The 17,679-nt window shown below is 35.7% G+C and overlaps 1 protein-coding gene across 1 annotated transcript in view; it reads left to right on the top strand.

The window, feature by feature from the left end:
- Positions 1 to 6,426, top strand: part of LOC150078159 (mannan-binding lectin serine protease 1-like) — a 101,841-nt gene extending 95,415 nt beyond the window's left edge. The window contains exon 12 of the mRNA XM_090384481.1: positions 6,208 to 6,426. Coding sequence (XP_090240607.1) covers positions 6,208 to 6,426 — 219 coding nt within the window. The remainder of the gene's footprint in view (positions 1 to 6,207) is intronic.
- The last annotated feature ends 11,253 nt before the right edge of the window (positions 6,427 to 17,679 follow it).

The following is a 17,679-nucleotide window of genomic DNA, read 5'->3' on the forward strand; positions in this document are numbered from 1 at the left end:
CAGAATTGATTGACAAGGCTCTCATCATATACTTCTTCCTATCGTGTCTGGGCAGGATTGCAAACACTTTCAAATTTAACCCTAACTCGTGACTTTTTTTCAATATTGTCCTGTACTTGTTAAGAAAATCTGCAGATCTCCTACACTTAATGTAATTAGTACCAACTGTACAATGATATCACCTTTTGTATCCTTAAAAGATGATATCTGCTGTACAATGTCATCAAGTTTTGCCCCTGGCAGACATACCCTGTTCCTATTCCACCTATCCTTTTTGCACAATATATTTCCCTGACAATTGAGTCACCAACAATAACTAGCTCCTGTGGAACCAGCACATTCTGCCCTGAAGATTGCCGCTGTGTTGCCAGGTGCACAAGAGTGGGCTCTGGCGTTGAGTTGGGCAGCTGAGAGTTTGATGGGTCCCCCCATTTTTAACTCCTTTGAGGGTATCTACCCGACCGAAACTCTCATAGATGCCAATCAGAATGCTGAGTTGGTGCCTAATTTCTCACATTCTCTGCACCTAGCACACACACAAAGACATCCTCCATGCTAGAAAGGTCTGCAAACACATCACATTTTGCATATTTTTTTTCAGATTGTGATGCGTTGGAGAATCGCCCCCTTTGGTTCTCTCTCGAACCACAGCGCTTCCACTACTTTGTGCACGTTGCTTTGTTGCTCTAGTCTGGCACATGATTTCTGTTTAAATACAAATTAATTAACAATAAAAATTAATAAGATTTATAAATTTAGTTGCTTAATTGACAACATCATACTAAGCTAACAGATTCCTAATACAGTGTCACATATTACGCTATCTAGTTTTACGTTATACCTTATGCTATCAAGTTTGAGATATACATTATGCTATTCTGTATTGATGTAATATACTACAACAATAGTGGCAAGTTTCAAATGGTACAAGTTTTACTGATACTAAGTAATAACCTACAAAATCTCTATCTAAATTAAAAATAAACTAAATATCATAACTAGGAATATAAAGCTACTTCTAGAAAATAAATTAATATGCCAATTAAGTCAATAAAATGGCAAAAATTTAAAAACTTTTCTATTAGCTGGAGCTGTAAAAACTTTGCCTGCGTGGAGCTACTCTCGTTCTTGACGATCCAGCCACATTAAGTTTTGTTCGTGATCTAGCCATGGAGGATGTCTTTGTGTATGCTAGGTGCAGAGAATGTGAAGAAATTAGGTGCCAACTCAGCATTCTGATGGGGGTCTATACGAGTTTGAAGAGTCCGGTAGATGTCCTTGACATTACTTGAGACTTCCTGGACAAGTTGTAGAACCCGAGTGGATACTTATTTAGCCTGTTGGAGGTCGTCCACGATGTTTTATAATTCTTATTTGAACTCTTGGGGGTTGCAAATCCTCCTTAATATTGCCTTGGCAAAAATATTAAGGAGGATTTGCTTAATATTAGCTGGAGCTGTAAGAACTTCTCTATTAGCTGGAGCTGTAAAAACTTTGCCTGCACGGAGCTACTCTCGTTCTTGATGATCCAGCCATGTTAAGTTTTGTTTGTGATCTAGCCATGGAGGATGTATTTGTGTATGCTAGGTGCAGAGAATGTGAAATTAGGCACCAACTCATCATTCTGATGGGGGTGTATGAGAGTTTGAAAATTTGCAACCCCCAAGATTTCTGCTAATACAAGCTGGTTGCAGCTATTATGGTGTTACTACCACTGTACACAAAAAAGCTACAGACACCAGGTTTTACTGCTTGTCTTTGGTTCTAGCCTAGTGTTAAAGCTGGCTTAGTAAAAAGGATGATCCTAGGGGGATCTCAGGATCTACAACCTCCAAGAATTAAAAAACAAAGAACATCCTTCAAAAAATGTATCCACCCAGTTCTTATGAAAGTTATGTCCACTACCAATGTCAGTTTCTACCCCAAAAGTAGAAAAGAATGTAAATCTCTAGATCTCAGTTTCACTTTCCCCTTTCACCCAGGAAATAGGATGAAAGGGTCTCTGGTATAGCTAAAAGATGCAGGGACTTAGTATTATCAAAGCTGAGATGATCTCATCTTCTCAGCATATGGTGCTGTTGAATGTTGTAGGATTAACGAAATAAAATGCAAAAAAGGATAAAAAATAGAGTACATTTAAATGTAATAAAGAAGGATTTTTTCTACCGGGTCCTCATCTTGTTAGGAACTACAAAGCATCGACAATCAAAAAAAATGAAGGAGCATAGCATTTCAATAACTACTAAACCTGCCATAGGACTTGGTTAAAAGGCTGGGTTGAGACTGCAGAACCAAAGAAAGTGCACTCTGGATAGTGCCCTCTTGATAGAAAATTAATCTGAAGGGGATAAAATAAATAAGAGACCAAGCCAGTAAGCCTGAATATTATGTTTATCAGCTTAGCTAGAAAAATGGGGGAGGGGGAGCTGGCCAAGGAATAATGATAGTTATTATCAGTGCTTTTTTTGGGACGGTACAGCATACCGGCACCTTTATTAACAGTGACATTTGGATGCAGTGCACTTCAAAATTTGTAATATTCCATAAATTTTTTTCACATGTTTACCTACTATTCAAATAAGCTTAAAATTATTTAACTAAATTTGCATTTTTTACTGTCTATTGTTAAGATATTTTCTATATAAAGCTGTATAACCGTTTTTATAATTCTAAATTACTCAGTTGGACCTCCGTTTAACGAAGTGCTTTTATAGTGAATTATTTTGAATTCTCCTTGGAAGTTACATTTAAAATAGTTTCCGTTGAGCAAAGAAAATTTTCATATAGCGAACGGATTAGGAGAGAATTAACTCGGTACGCAATGTTCGCATTTCTGGGCTTTAGGCAATTAGTGTTGCTGCGATTGTAGAGAGCTAAAGCATTCTACAATTTAGTGGTACCTGGTAAAACCTATCCGACCGCCTGCCCCACATATGGAGGAGTCGCGCTAGTCAAGAGTGAGCAGATCAAGGGGTATTCCCAATAGGCTCTGCCCACCTTCTACTACAGTGGCGTCCAACATTTTTCCGTACAGGGGCCATATTCAAAAAAATTCAAAGTTAGATTTCTTTAGTGTGTTACATTTTCCATATCTTGTTGCATGTAAAAGTAAAATTGGAAATATTCAAAACTTTTATTAAGTAAAGTAAAGTGCAGCCATTATCAACCCACTGCAGGATGGAAGCTTCCTCAACAATTCATGCTGAGGGAAATGGATCATAATCTGCCACGCTGGTCCAGTGCGGGTTGGCAGATCGACCGTATTCAGCAGTCAGGGGCTTGAACCCCAGTCTACTCAAAGAGCGTGTGCTACTGCACTCCCGCTCCTGCCCACTCGGCTACGGAGGCCTTTTTTTTTATTAAGTACAATACACAATTACATTTACTGAACAAAACATTTATTGAGAATTTTTTTGATAATTAACAAAATTTAAAATGCTGTTTTAGTTCACTTTCCTCGGTTGGACACCTTTGTGAATCAACTGTAAGCGCCCCGTTCGAGAATTATAAAAGTGATTTTCTTTTACCCCAGCAAATAACCACCTATTGTTTTGCAGAAGTGCGTTATCCACATTTTTCCATAAATTTTCCTTATCTCTGTTTACATGATCACGGTACCTGAATATCCGAATGACACTGACGTTTTGGACAGTTTCAAAAAAAAAGAAAAGAAATTCAAATTTAAGAACTAGTGACAATACCGATGACGAGAGATGGAAAATGAGGACTACGAAGATATTAATCCTTCTAAACATGAATTGTTGGCATTTGGTGAAAGTGAAGTTAGAAAATTGTCAATGCGGTTACAGTTAAATGAAAGTGATGCAATTCGTGGATACCTAATTGATAAGGTTTCGGAAGAATTTGACGAACTCTCCAAGTACGATACCAATTTCATCGAGTGAATGTGAACAATTTTCACAAATGAATCTGATCGCTAGCTCAACCAGTGCTTTGTTGATGACAAAAACAGTTTCTTCACTACTGTTTCTTAAAATTGTAGGCCCACCGCTGACCCGCTTCTATCCAGCAAAATATGTCAATTTGTGGCTGCTTCGGAAATTTCATTCAGCAACCAACATACAAAGAGGAAGAAAAGAAGTCGTCATAGGACAGGAGTCAGCAACCTGTGTATCGCGAGCCGCATGCAGCTCTTTTAACATGTAACTGCGGTTCTTTAACTTTACAGCTCACATGAAGCACAATTTGAAATGGAGTTAGAGGACTTAAAAATCAAGGACATGGGGAGTGCCTTAAAACTGAAATTGAGGATTTAGAGAGGCAAAAGGCTACCCTTGCAATTCTACATAAATGGACGGCAATAGATGATTTTAAAATGCAGACCAAATTGTGTTCGACGTATTTCTGCGAGCAAATATTTTTGAACATGAACTATATTAAAAATAAATCAAGAAACTGTCGTCTGAACAATGTGAGAATGTTTAAAGCTCAGCATGTTTAATTACGACATACTTGCATGATGTTGAGAGACTCACTCAAGAAGTTCATCAGCAAAAGTCACATTAATTTGTATCTAATTGGATGTTTTTTCAGTATTAATAAATATTTCAAAAAATATATTTTTTAATAAACACCTTCCCATTTCTTAAAAAACTCTCACCCTTCCCCCCCCCTCTCCCAGCTTGAGCTGAGGTGTGGATCTTCAGATTCTCTCTCTCTCTCTCTTTTTTTTTTTAATTAGATCAAAAATGGCTCTTCACTCAAAAAAGGTTGCCGGCCCTTGGCATAGTGTGCCGGATGAGAACTTAATAAAATTTGAAATATTCTACAAAAACTTTATTATGAAATTATTTTTACTTATGTTATTATTTTTTACTTATTTTTTTATGTACTTGAAAAATAAATTTATGCTTAATAAACTGTGTTAATATACTTAATTTGTTGTTCTTATTCTAAAAACGTTACTACTAAAGTAACAATATCAGGAGAAAAAAAATTTTTAGAGTACTTTTCATATCCTTTTAATTTTCAATTTTTCCTGATAGCAAAGAATGAGTACCGGCACCTATTTTTTTTTTACAAAAAAAAAAAGCACTTCTGAATTACCCTGAGAGAGAGAGAGAACACAAGTCAGAAGTAGAAAAGAATGATGATTTCTAGCTCAGGACCCTGGGCGTGCCAAGCCCATATCCAAATATGGAGGATGCGGAAAGGTCAGGGAATGACCACCACATATCCGGAGCAATATGGCCTTAGTTGCTAATGCTCCTAAAAAAAAAAAAAAAAAAAAAAAAAAACCAAGCACATACTCACCAGATGTGAGCCCCTGGAGTTAGCCTCTAAAAAGTGACTGATGCCAGTAGCAATAATTTTACTAAACTTCAGATATTGTAAAGATATTCTTTACAATACCTAGAAATAATTGGTCACAAATGGATGACTTGACAAAGTGATAACTGAGAATAGGACAGAATGAAAAATCCACGTATAATTGAAACATATTTTATTCCTTCTACCCTTAGTTGGAAGAAACAGAATACATTTAGGGAAACACAGAATGACATTGCCTTGGGAACTCTGAGAAATAATCCTGAATATTTTTACCATTCACTTACATGTATTATGCAGTAATCATTAATACAGTTATCAAAATATACCAGATTGGCTCAGTATACAAAAACAAACTCAGACAGCCAATCAGAAAAATGAAAGCCTGTACCACTACAATGTACTTTCATTCCATTTTTCACCTTGGACTATCCAGTAACTCTTTAGTAGTGCTGTAACATAGACTAAGTATCATATTTTTCAGTTTACTGTAAATTTAATTTTTGATATCTTATTAAAGAACCTAGCAAATCATCACCTCTCCTATAGGCTCTCAAACCTTGCCAGTTGTAGTTTTCTAGAACATAACCAATGTAGTCCTACTATATCAATATCTGGCTGGTTAAAGCAAACTGATTCAGGAAGGAATCATTAGTCATTCAATTCATACAATATAAACACTTGGCTCGCAGTGACATTTTGGGGTACAGTTAATCCCAGAATGATTTGAAGGCTGTAAAGAATAACATGTTATAAGGATTAAACAAGAAAAATTCATTACTAATTAAACATAATGTGTGTTTTAGAAATTGCTATTCACTCAGCATTTCTATAATTGTGGATATGATAAAATTTTCATAAATTTAGAAATTTAATTTTATTATATATATATCTTATAATGTGGTTATTTAATTCCAGGTAACTCATAATATGTTTTGTGCTGGTTATACACAACAAATAATAGGTGATGCATGTCAAGGTGACAGTGGCGGTCCTTTTGTAATTGAAAAGCACAGAGTGTGGTATCTAGTAGGAATTGTCAGCTGGGGAGATATGTGTGGGAAGGAAGGTCAGTATGGTTTTTATACAAAAGTTGGCAATTATCATCAGTGGATTCAAAATGTTATCAGATATTGAGCTGCTATGACTTTAGAAATGAGTAGTTTTTCCTTAATAATAATATCATTCAACATTCTTAATTGCAGATGTGTGAAGTAACAAGGCTAAAATAATTCTTAAATTATAAGAAAAACACTGTATTCCATATGAATTGAACAAAATCTCTCTAATATAATAAACAAATTTAACCTCTCTAATATAATAAACAAATTTAAAAGTGACACCATGTTCCACTATCCCTGCATTTGATGACTTAATCAGACTTCAGATACATCAAATTTATTTACAGTGCTCCTAGCATTAGTGTCCATGCACATGTTCTTACTCTCATTCATCCTTTACACAGCCATGTATTCACTAGTTCAGTGATGATCCACAGCAGGCGCATTTTCCAATAGAAGCAGTGCAAGAATCACTTATCACCTCTCCCTGCGGCTCTAGTTTAATCTATTAGTCTGTTTATCTACCTAAGCTAGCAGTTTACTAACACACCTATCATGATAGCAGCAGCAAATAATCTTGAACCCCTTTTATTAAGTGTATCCCATCCCTGTAAAAACAGTACTGTTAACAAGTGCAGATCACGCTGAGAAAAATTGTACTCCATGGGCCTTGCACATTCTTTCCAGGGCAGAACTGATTTACAAGGCTCTCAACATGTACTCCCTCCTATCTTGTTCAAGCAGAATTGCTTGAACAAGATATGCAGATGCTTTCAAAAAAAAAAAGAAAGTGGCAAACCCTAACTTGACACTTTTTCCCTACATTGCCATGTAAAGTGCTCAGATATCCTACTCTTAATATCATTAGTGCCAACTAATGATATTAAGGTGATATAGTTGTACACAACTATATCACCTTTGTGCCCTTAAACGATGATATATGCTCTTCAACGTCATCTGCTTTTGCCACTGGTAGACACCTTGGTTCTATTCCATCCATCCTTCTTGCACAACATATTTCCTGTTTCTCTAACAATACAGTCACCAACAATAATTGCCTCCTTTTGGACCAGTGCACTCTGCTTTTGAAATTGCCTGATGTACAAGTGTGAGCTTTAGCATTGAGTTGGGCAGCTGAGATTTTGAAGTCCCCCATTTTTTTAATTCCTTTGAGGGCATCTACCCTACTCTTCAAACTTTCATAAATGCCCATCAGAATACTAAGCTGGCACCTAATTTCTTCATATACACTCTGCACTGAACATCAACAAAGACAAATCCTCCTTGGCTGTATCATGTCCAGTTCCAGAAAATCAGCAAACATTTCACAACTTGAGAAAAGCACCAGCAATGATGCAAGTGACAGCAATGCCAAAGATAATGATAGGCCATAAAGGATTTTGGTTAGCCATTGTATTCTGAGAGTTTTATAATTTTTTATTTTATTTGAATTATAAATTCCATTTCACTAATGAATTCAAAATGAGTTGGGGACTTCTGAGAATGCATTCACTTCTAATGCAGAAGTAGCAACTTTTTTTTGTTTCTTTAGTTCTCTATCAGCTCTATTCTACAGCCATTCTTGAATTTAAGTTTCATCAGCAGTAGATTTAATCTCAGCTCCCTAGTTTTTACCACTAAAGGTTAATAACAAGTATATTTCATTAAAACTTTTTTAATGAAAGTATCTGCTTAGCAGATACTTTTTTATAAGTTCAAGATTTGTTTTTAAAAAATCATTACATTACAAACACCAATGAAATAATGCTCATAAATACAATACTCTATCATATTATAGTATTGTACTGATGAGTTTTAATTTGTTGGCCTGTGATTTCATTCATGTTTAAGTCTTGTAAACTATATTTTATAGAGGTTATGATGAATGTTACTGGATAACCCAGAGGACAAGAGAGTAAGAGGAGTTATGCTCTTATTTAAAAAGTACATAAAATCTAAGGCTGTTTACATGGGTGGCTAGTAAAATGTTGAGCCAGTTTGATGTGACATAAGTACTGGTTAAAGAAGAGTGAGAGTAGGGGTGTGTTACAGGCCTAATAACTACAGCGAATATAACAAATGACTGTAGAGACAAATTGAGTGGGCCAATACATCAGACTGTCTTATAATTGGGGGATTTTAATTTTCTGGATGTGGGTTGGTGACTCACACAGCATCATGACTTTTGTGGATTTATTGGCTGACTGTTTTTCTACACCAGCATGCTAGAGAGGCAACATTACTTTTGATCTGATTATCAGCAGTGACTCTTCACACATTTAGAATCTGCAAATAAAAAACCACTAGGCAGAAGTGATCAGTGCATTGATGTTTGTTTGTTTGTTATTTGGTTTTTAGGAGCATTAGCAACTAAGGCCATGTTGCTCCGAGAATATGCGGTGGTCATTCCTTGACCTTTCCGCATGCTCCGTATTTGGTGGTGACGGGCTCGAACCCCGGTCTAATCAAGAAACGTATGCTATGCACTGCTGCTCCTTCCCACCTGGCTACGGAGGCGCCCGCAGTGCATTGATGTGGAATTTACTTAAAGATGTAACTAGTCAAGGGCAAAGGGAAGGGATTAGAGTGGTGTCAGACAGTTTTAAAATCTATTCAGCGGGCCCAACTGATGATGTTACCAACAATGAATTCTAAATGGGAAGCTTTCAGGGTAGTAATCATATACACTATTAAACTTTTTATAGCAACTATGAGGTACTGTTCAAATCTTCAACCTAAATGATGTCAGATGGATTGATGAAACTCATGGTAGAAAAGAAAAATACACAGGATACATAAATTATCAGGTGATACAGCAGCCTACCAATAGATATTGACTAGTCTGCAATCAAGTTACAAAGAAGGTAAGGCAAGTTAAGGCAGATTATGAGAAGTCTGGCAAAGAAAAGCAGCAAAGACTTCTTTATTATGTAAACACTAGAAGGTGGCAGATGAATCACATCAGTCTACTAGATATGAATGGTTTAACTGTTGATAATCCTGTTTGATATTTATCGTCTACATTCACACATGAGGAATTTTTTAGGGATGAGGATGCCAGAAGTGCATCAAATCCTAACAGGGAGATAAAATGATTTTGTTTGGTTGGTTGGTTTTTTTTTTTTTTTTTTAGGAGCATTAGCAACTAAGGCCATATTGCTCCAGGGATATGCAGTGGTCATTCCCTGACCTTTCCGCATCCTCCGTATCGGGCTCGAACCCCGGTTTTAATCAAGAAGCGTGTGCTATGCACTGCTGCTCCTTTCCACCTGGCTACAGAGGCGCCAAATAATTTTGTGATAACTGAGAAGAAAGTGGAAGAGAAATTGTTGAAGCTAAATGTAAAAAAAAAAAAAAAAAAAAAAAGGAGGCATCTGGGGTAATACAGCCCAGGTGCCTTTTTTTGTACATTTAGCTTCAACTAGACTAACCAAGGAACTGGATGCAAAAAATAATTTTTACATCGGATACACTTAGATTTCAGAAATGCTTTTGATGCTGTTCCACATAAATGAGTGCTGTCCAAATTTGAGCAGTATCTGACAATTAGGGGCAAGTTACAGCTCCATCCGTAGCTGGGTGGTCAGGAGTGGGATGCAGTAGCACACGCTTTTTGAGTAGACACGGGTTCAAGCCCCTGACTGCTGAATGTGGTCGATCTGCCAACCCGCACTGGACTAGCATGGCAGATTATGGTCCATTTCCCTCAGCATGAATTGTTGGGGAGGCTTCCATCCTGCAGTGGGTTAATAATGGCTGCACTTTACCTTTTTTTTTTTTTTTTTTTTTTACTGCTATGGATAAAGGAATGGTTGACTGGGAGGAGACAAAAATTGAATCCATCTAATTATATTAAGAGGGGCACCAAAAGAAGTAAGAAAACATTTAGCCATAATTATGAGAGCATTCTTGGATTCACAACCATCCCTGTGGACTGGAGATGGGCAAATATTTCCCCATTTCACAAAGGGAGGGATCAAGGGGGTGACATGAGTAATTATTGACCTGTTAGCGTAACTGTTCCAGGGAAATATAAATCTAATCAATGATTAAAGAAGTCATGAAGGACCACCTTGACAGGAATGCAGTTATACTGCAGTCACAGCATTAATTTGTTAAGGGGGGCAACCTTGTCTGACCAACCTGATTGGCTACTATGATGCAGTAACCAAGGAACTGGATACAAAAAATAATTTTTACATCAGATACACTTAGATTTCGGAAATACTTTTGATGCTGTTCCACATAAATGAGTGCTGTCCAGATTTCAGCAGTGTAACAATTAGGAGCAAGTTACTGCCCGGAAACAAAAACTGGTTATCAATGAGCACTGCTCTTCTTGAACTAATAATATTATTAGTGGAGTTCCCTAAAGTTCAGCGCTGTGTCCAATGTTGTTTTCTAAACTGGGTGGTCAAGAGCGAGAGTGTAATAGCACATGTTCTTCAGATGGAACATGACTGCTAAATACAATTAATGTATTCATGATTTACCGTAACTCCTCTGATCTGGTAGTCATGCTGAAGTATAAACAATATAGAAATTTATGAATGCATATCAGGCTAAACATCCAAGTTTTTAGATGATATGAAGGTTGTCAAAATAGTTAACGACACTAATCAGGGTATGCTACCGCAAGGAGATATAAAAAATTAGGCAGACAGGCTGAGAGGTGGCAAATGAAGTTTAACATTGACAAATGTTAAACACTAAAGTTAGTAAAGAATGAAAAAGACCTAGGGAGAATTGTGCAGTCACACATGAAGTTCTCTGACAAGTGCAGATGGGCTGCTATGGCAGTTCATGGGGTTTATTAATGATATGCAGGAATTTTGCCAACAGGGATAAGGAGGCAATTATCCCATTGTATAAGGCAATGAATGGTTGGTTAGGCTACATCTTGAGTACTGCACAAAAGTTTGGAAGCTTCATTTCAGGGTGTGGATCTGTTGAAATGGGTGTAGAGATCAGCAGTGAGATTAATGAAGGGGAACAAAAGGGTACTCTTATGAAGAAAAGCTTCAGTTCTGAAAATTGCAGTATCTGGAGGCTAGTCACATGAAAGATCTGATTGTGAGGTTTAAGATTTTTAATGGCTTGAGTATGCTCAATGCTGATGGCATAAATTGAGGAAGGATGGTTGCAGGATAGATGTGAAGAACTTTTCTTTCAGCCACAATCGTTGATTGTTGGAACAGGCTTCCACCTGTTTTCTAATGCTATATAAACTTGCTTTCTTGAATAATTTACTAATACTAACCTGTAAACCTCAAACCCATATCTCTTTACTCATAAACCTTTAATATGAAAGGGGGTTGTTTATGCATGGGTATGGCACTTCCATCATTTCTACTACCCAGGTAGTATGAATGCATTGTTTATTCATATCTCATATTGTGAACACCTTCATAACGAGTTGCCTAGGTATTTCACTGCTTCGAATTAGTAACACCTCTCTGGTAGAGAAGACTACTGTTAGAGGCCGCAATAGCCTAGTGGCCAGGCACACGTGCCTTGAGTGACCGTGGTTCAAGCCTGTGACTGCTGAATACGGTGTTGTTTCTTGTATTCTGTCTGTCTTGTGAACTCCTCTGATCATTTGGTCATCCCAGAGTATAAACAGAAAATTTATTTATTTACTTATTCTCAGATGGGCACCACCACCCAGAAGGCACCGTTACTGAATTTTACTTATGCAGTCATCATCATCATCAGCCATTTTCAATCTACTGCAGGATGAAGGCCTCTCCAGCAACTTTCCAGTTCCTTCTGTTTTGAGCACTGGCCATCCATTTACTACCCAAAAACTCATGAATTTCATCTATCCATCTCCGTCTTTGTCTTCCAGATTTTCTTCTAGCTCCTCTTGGGTACCATTCTGTTATTTTCTTAGTCCATCTGTCATCATGTCTTCGAGCTATGTGTCCTGCCCAAGACCATTTTAGTTCTTTAGTTTTGATAAGAATGTCCTTTACTTGAGTTTGCTGCCTAATCCATGTGTTTCTCTTCTTATCTAACAGTCTGATTCCCAATATAATTCATTCCATTCTTTGCTGTGTAGTTCTCAGCTTCTCTTCCATTCTTTTGGTGAGTGCCCAAGTTTCACTTCCATAAGTCATGGTGGGGAGTATACATTGGTTCATTATTTTACGTTTCAGACAAACTGGGATATTGCTCTTCAGTATGTGACTATATTTCCTGAATGCTATCCATCCAAAATTTATTCTTCTCTTGACTTCCAGCCATTTATCATTATTACAGCTAATAACTTGTCCCAGATAAGTATATGACTCCACCTTTTCAATTACTGCTCCTTCAATCATTATTTCCCTTTCCGTGGCATACTTGTTCATCATTACTTTTGTTTTAGCCATATTCATCTTTAGTCCAAAATCCTTACTAACTGTGCATAACTGATTAAGATTTTCCTCTGATTCTTTGGGATCGTGGCTTATAACCATAATGTCATCTGTAAATGGTTTAGGTACTCTGTTCACATTGACTCCTTTCTGCGACCAGTCTAATCTTCTGAAAGCTTCCCCAAGGGCAGCAGTAAACAGCTTCGGAGATTTTGTGTCTCCTTGTCGAACTCCTTTCTTGATTTTAAATGTGCTACTGTCTTTGTCTAGTCTAATAAAGGAGGTAGTACTCTCATATATTTTCTTCAAAATCATAATATATGGTGTATCTATGCCTTGTCTTTCCAGTGCCCGAAACATTGCCTTATGCTGTATGGAGTCAAATGCCTTTTCATAATCCACAAATGCCAGGCATAATGGTGTTTTATATTCATTTGCTTTCTCCATTAGCTGTGATATTACATGAAGGTGATCCATAGTTGAGAATCCTATCCTAAAGCCAGCTTGCTCTTTCGGCTGATTCTCATCAAGTATTCTTTCTAATCTGTTAGTAATGGCCCTTGTGAACAACTTGTAGATGTGGGATAACAAGCTAATTGGTCTATAATTTCCAATTTCTGATTTATCTCCTTTCTTATGCAGCAAAACTATGATTGCATTATTCCACTGCTTAGGCGTCACACCTTTTCTAATGTACTTTGTGAAGAGCCTTGCCAGTTTTTGTGTTATGTCTCTTTCTCCCAATTTTAACAACTCTACAGTAACTTCATCTTCCCCCGGGGCTTTCCGATTCTTCATTTTCTTCAATGCATGTTCTACCTCATCAGGAAGAATATCGGGTATGTCATATGTGTTGCTACTTTGCAATCCATCTTCCCCACTGCTGGTATCATTCCCTCGCTCCTTGTATAATTCTCTATAGTAGTCTTCTGCTATTTGAATTATGCCTTCTCTGCTGTTTATAAGTACACCATCGTCGCGAAGTACGCGATTCTTCAGTTTCAGTATCATTTGTCTTTCTGTATTACTGCTCAAGGCTGTTGATTTAAATCCTTTGTTTTCCCTTAATGCTTGTTCTACTTTTCTTACTCTTCTGTTAAATCTTCTTATGTCCTCTCTGAGTCTCTTTATTAGAAAGAGACTTATGCAGTATAACTCCACAATATGAGAGATGCTTGATGGTGTGCATGGTTTAATCGAAAAATATTTCTTGGCAATGTCTAAGAGTATGAAAGAGGTTCTTTATGCATGGGTATGGCACTTCCATAGGGCATAAACAACCTCTTTCATACTCTTAGACATTAAGTCAAGAAATATTTTTCAACCTTTAATATCTTTTTATATGGTTTCATTTCAGACCGTGTTTTCTGGAACATAACCAACTGTGTAGAGAGTCAAATGTATAGCAAAACTGAAATTACGCAAAATAAAAGCAGATATTTTGATCGCATATATTCGCATGCTACGAACACAAAACGAATTAGAGCTCAATTATTTTTCATCTTCTATTTTATTTTTATTTGGAAATTGTACCATCAAAGTTAATTAATTTGAAAATATAAAGTTATTTTTTTTCACAAGTGTTTATTTTTTATATAACTTTTATATTGTTTAAACAACTGTTGCTGACTACAAGTATACGACTTATTTTATATGTAAGGGTGATTGATGGTGGGACTGCTTTAATATAATAAATTTACTATTTTCCCCCCACCTTTTTGCAACATTAAATGAGATCTGTTTTTACTGCCTTCCTAAGATTATAATTGCAATTAAGTAAAAATATTACATAAATATACTGTTAAATATTATTTTGTTTCACAGTATTTTGTTTCACAAAATTTCAATATATCTATTGAAATTTTTATTAGTTAGCTCTATGAATTACCGATTATCAGACAATCTGCACACTGACTGATGCGCCAATATATCCAACTAGTTGATAAGATGTAAATAAGATGTGATGTGCTTTCTTTAATTAGTTCAGTCTCAAATACTATTGAAAAGTTTTATTATTGCACTCTGCAGTAGTTGATTACATTTATCAAAATCTATAAAAATAATGGCAATATCCCTAAGGTAGAACATACACTACATAAATTTTTGAATGGATGGAAGTAGGTACATTTTTCTTTAATATACTTTACATTGTGAATGATTAAACATGAACATTACAAGTATTCAGATTACAAAGTAAATTGGGGGGGGGGGGAACCTGCAAAATTTGACTGAATTTTACTTAAAACTAGATGTTTTTAAATAAACTGTCAAACTTCAATTAAACTGAGCTTTAAAAAAAGTCAAGAAAACTAAATATTTTCAGTTCTTAAATGGCTGTTGAAAGAAATATATCTTTGATGGTAACTAATGGATGTCAATTCACATTTGATCTACCAGTGCTATCAAAACTTTTTTTTTTTTTTACACTCTATTTAAAAAATATTACACCATTGTTTTGCTGCACAGTATTCACACCTTTATTGGCTAGCTCTGTGAATAACTGATTTATCAGTATATCCATCTGAACTAGATGATTTGCACATTAAACAGATGTATCTACATGCCTCAAATCTGTATTGAATCAAAATACATATCTAACTTCTTGATAAGGATAAACAACAGAAACATACATTTAAGAGGTTTTTCATTTTTGTCAATATTTTGTGCATTTCACTTTAAAACTGTTACAGAATGATAATCAGAAATTAGTAATATTATGAAATCTCTTGTATGAAAGTTTTATTTAATATAATATCAAAGAACAGAAATGTTAATGCATTTTTAAATATATACTACTGAACATCCACCACCAAGCATAATTGTACTTGAACTACTTATATAGACTGATGAACTGATGCAAATATTTTGCATACCATATTTAAATATTATTGATAATCTGTTTTTTAATAAGAAAAGCACAATATATTACATATTGTATATGGCAGAAAATATTCCAACAAAAATTCTGATGGAAAATTAATGTTGACTTGGCAAATGAAAGTCAGTGAAAGAAATCAGATTTACAATAATGCTGTTTTTCAAAATTTTAAGTGGAAACAACTCCTCCTCCTCCTCTCTCTCTCTCTTTTATGATAAAAATCTGTGTACAAGGAGTGTCCATATGTTGACTACTATAGATTTATGTAGACTTCAAATTTTATGTGCAGTTAACATTGGATTGTGTACCAGGTTTTATGGCTTTTTCTCTTGATGTTTCTTCTTATGTATACATTAATATTAAAGAGGTCAATTGAAAAATAAATATTTTCTAAAATATGAAAAAAAAAAATAAATACATAGAGCCAAACATGGGAGCAAGTATTTTTTGAATGCTTTCTGTCAATAAATTTTACCATAAAACACTACAAAGAAATCCTATGCTCAGCACGTAAATATTTGTTATTTGATTTGTTCCAGAGGCAGGAAATTATCAAATTTCCTGCCTCTGTAAAAAATGCATTTCATATTACTTATGTGGGCTTGGACCTGTGATCTTTAATACATACCAATCTTAAATATTCCTACCTTTGAGGGTCTGGGTGAAAAGGAGAAGGGACTGGCAGTGATCTGACAAAGGGCCAACAAGATTTAATCTGACAAATTTTCCACACAGTGTAAATAAGTGAGCTAGAAAGCACATGGTATCCTTTACAGGACCTTTGCTAGTAGTGAGATGGACATTAGTATTTTTCTATACAAGGTGATGGTTAGACTGCTTGTACAAAAAAACAAAACAAAAAACACAGAACTTCTGAAGAGAATTCAGAGAAGGGTTTGGTTTTGGTTTTTATGGCACATGAGTGACTAAGGCTATAATGCGCCAAGTCCAGCAGAGATGAGTAACCAGATTGGTGATGAGAGCAAGGTAATGCACATATGAAGAATGGCTTAGAAGGTGTGGATTACAAGGTTTGACAACTACACATCGAAGGGGTGATCTAATTGAGGTGTATAAGACCCTGAACGAAAGGAATAAAGATTTGTTCTCCCTTACAGGTGAGACAAAAACCAGGAGGCTCAAATATAAAACCTTAGGGAATAACAGAAGAATGGATTTTATGAAGTTCATCAGTAGGCAGTGGGTTGTTCAAAATTGAAATAAATTGCCTCCCAACATGGTGGAGGCAATGTTCCTTTGCCTCCCACCATGTTGGGAGGCAATGTTCAATGGATGCCCACCTTGTGGGAATGAGAATAGTATGAATATTGTTTTATTTTAAATTTTATTATTATTTTATTTATTTTTGGCTGGCACAGAAAAAGTTTGCTTCTTTGCATCATTTGGCCTTACTAATACCCACATCTTCACAGTGTGGAAGGAGGGTGATTATAATTACTGTGCTATCCACAAGGACCCTGCAGCAAAAACTTTACTTGCTAAATAAGTTATAGATATGGGACCAGGTTGAAGACAAGGCCATGGGGGGGGGGGGGAAGAGAGAGGGAGATGTATTTTTAACCTTCATATAATATTTCTTTCATCTCAGATTTTGTCAACTGTCAATTTTCTCAGTACTTTCATATTACTCTATGATTTCTAGACTTGTGGTTTACTTGAATTTATTATGATATTAATTTATGACTTTCTACTATTAGTTTCTAGTTTGGATAAGGATGGTAATCATCATATCATCTAATATATTAATTAAATTAGTATCAGGCAATGTTAAATAGCAATATTGCATAGTTCTGTAATATTCAGTTACATTAACTGTTAATTATTAATCGACAGTTAATGGAACTGATATTAATTAAATTAACATTAATGTTACCATGTTTCCCTTTAACACTTAAAATATCCCAAACTTCCAGTAGCAGGGGCTAGTGATAATTATGTATGGTCGACACTGAAATATTTGCAACATGACAGTTATTTAGATAACAAAGGTGGGAAAAATTAATGAGTTAGGGAAGGATGTTACGTGGTTGTTTTCCATTAAGATTATTATTAAATATAATACCACTCTTAT

Source organism: Mastigoproctus giganteus, chromosome 11 (assembly GCF_048544385.1).
Source record: "Mastigoproctus giganteus isolate SK-2022 chromosome 11, ASM4854438v1, whole genome shotgun sequence".
Taxonomy (NCBI): domain Eukaryota; kingdom Metazoa; phylum Arthropoda; class Arachnida; order Uropygi; family Thelyphonidae; genus Mastigoproctus; species Mastigoproctus giganteus.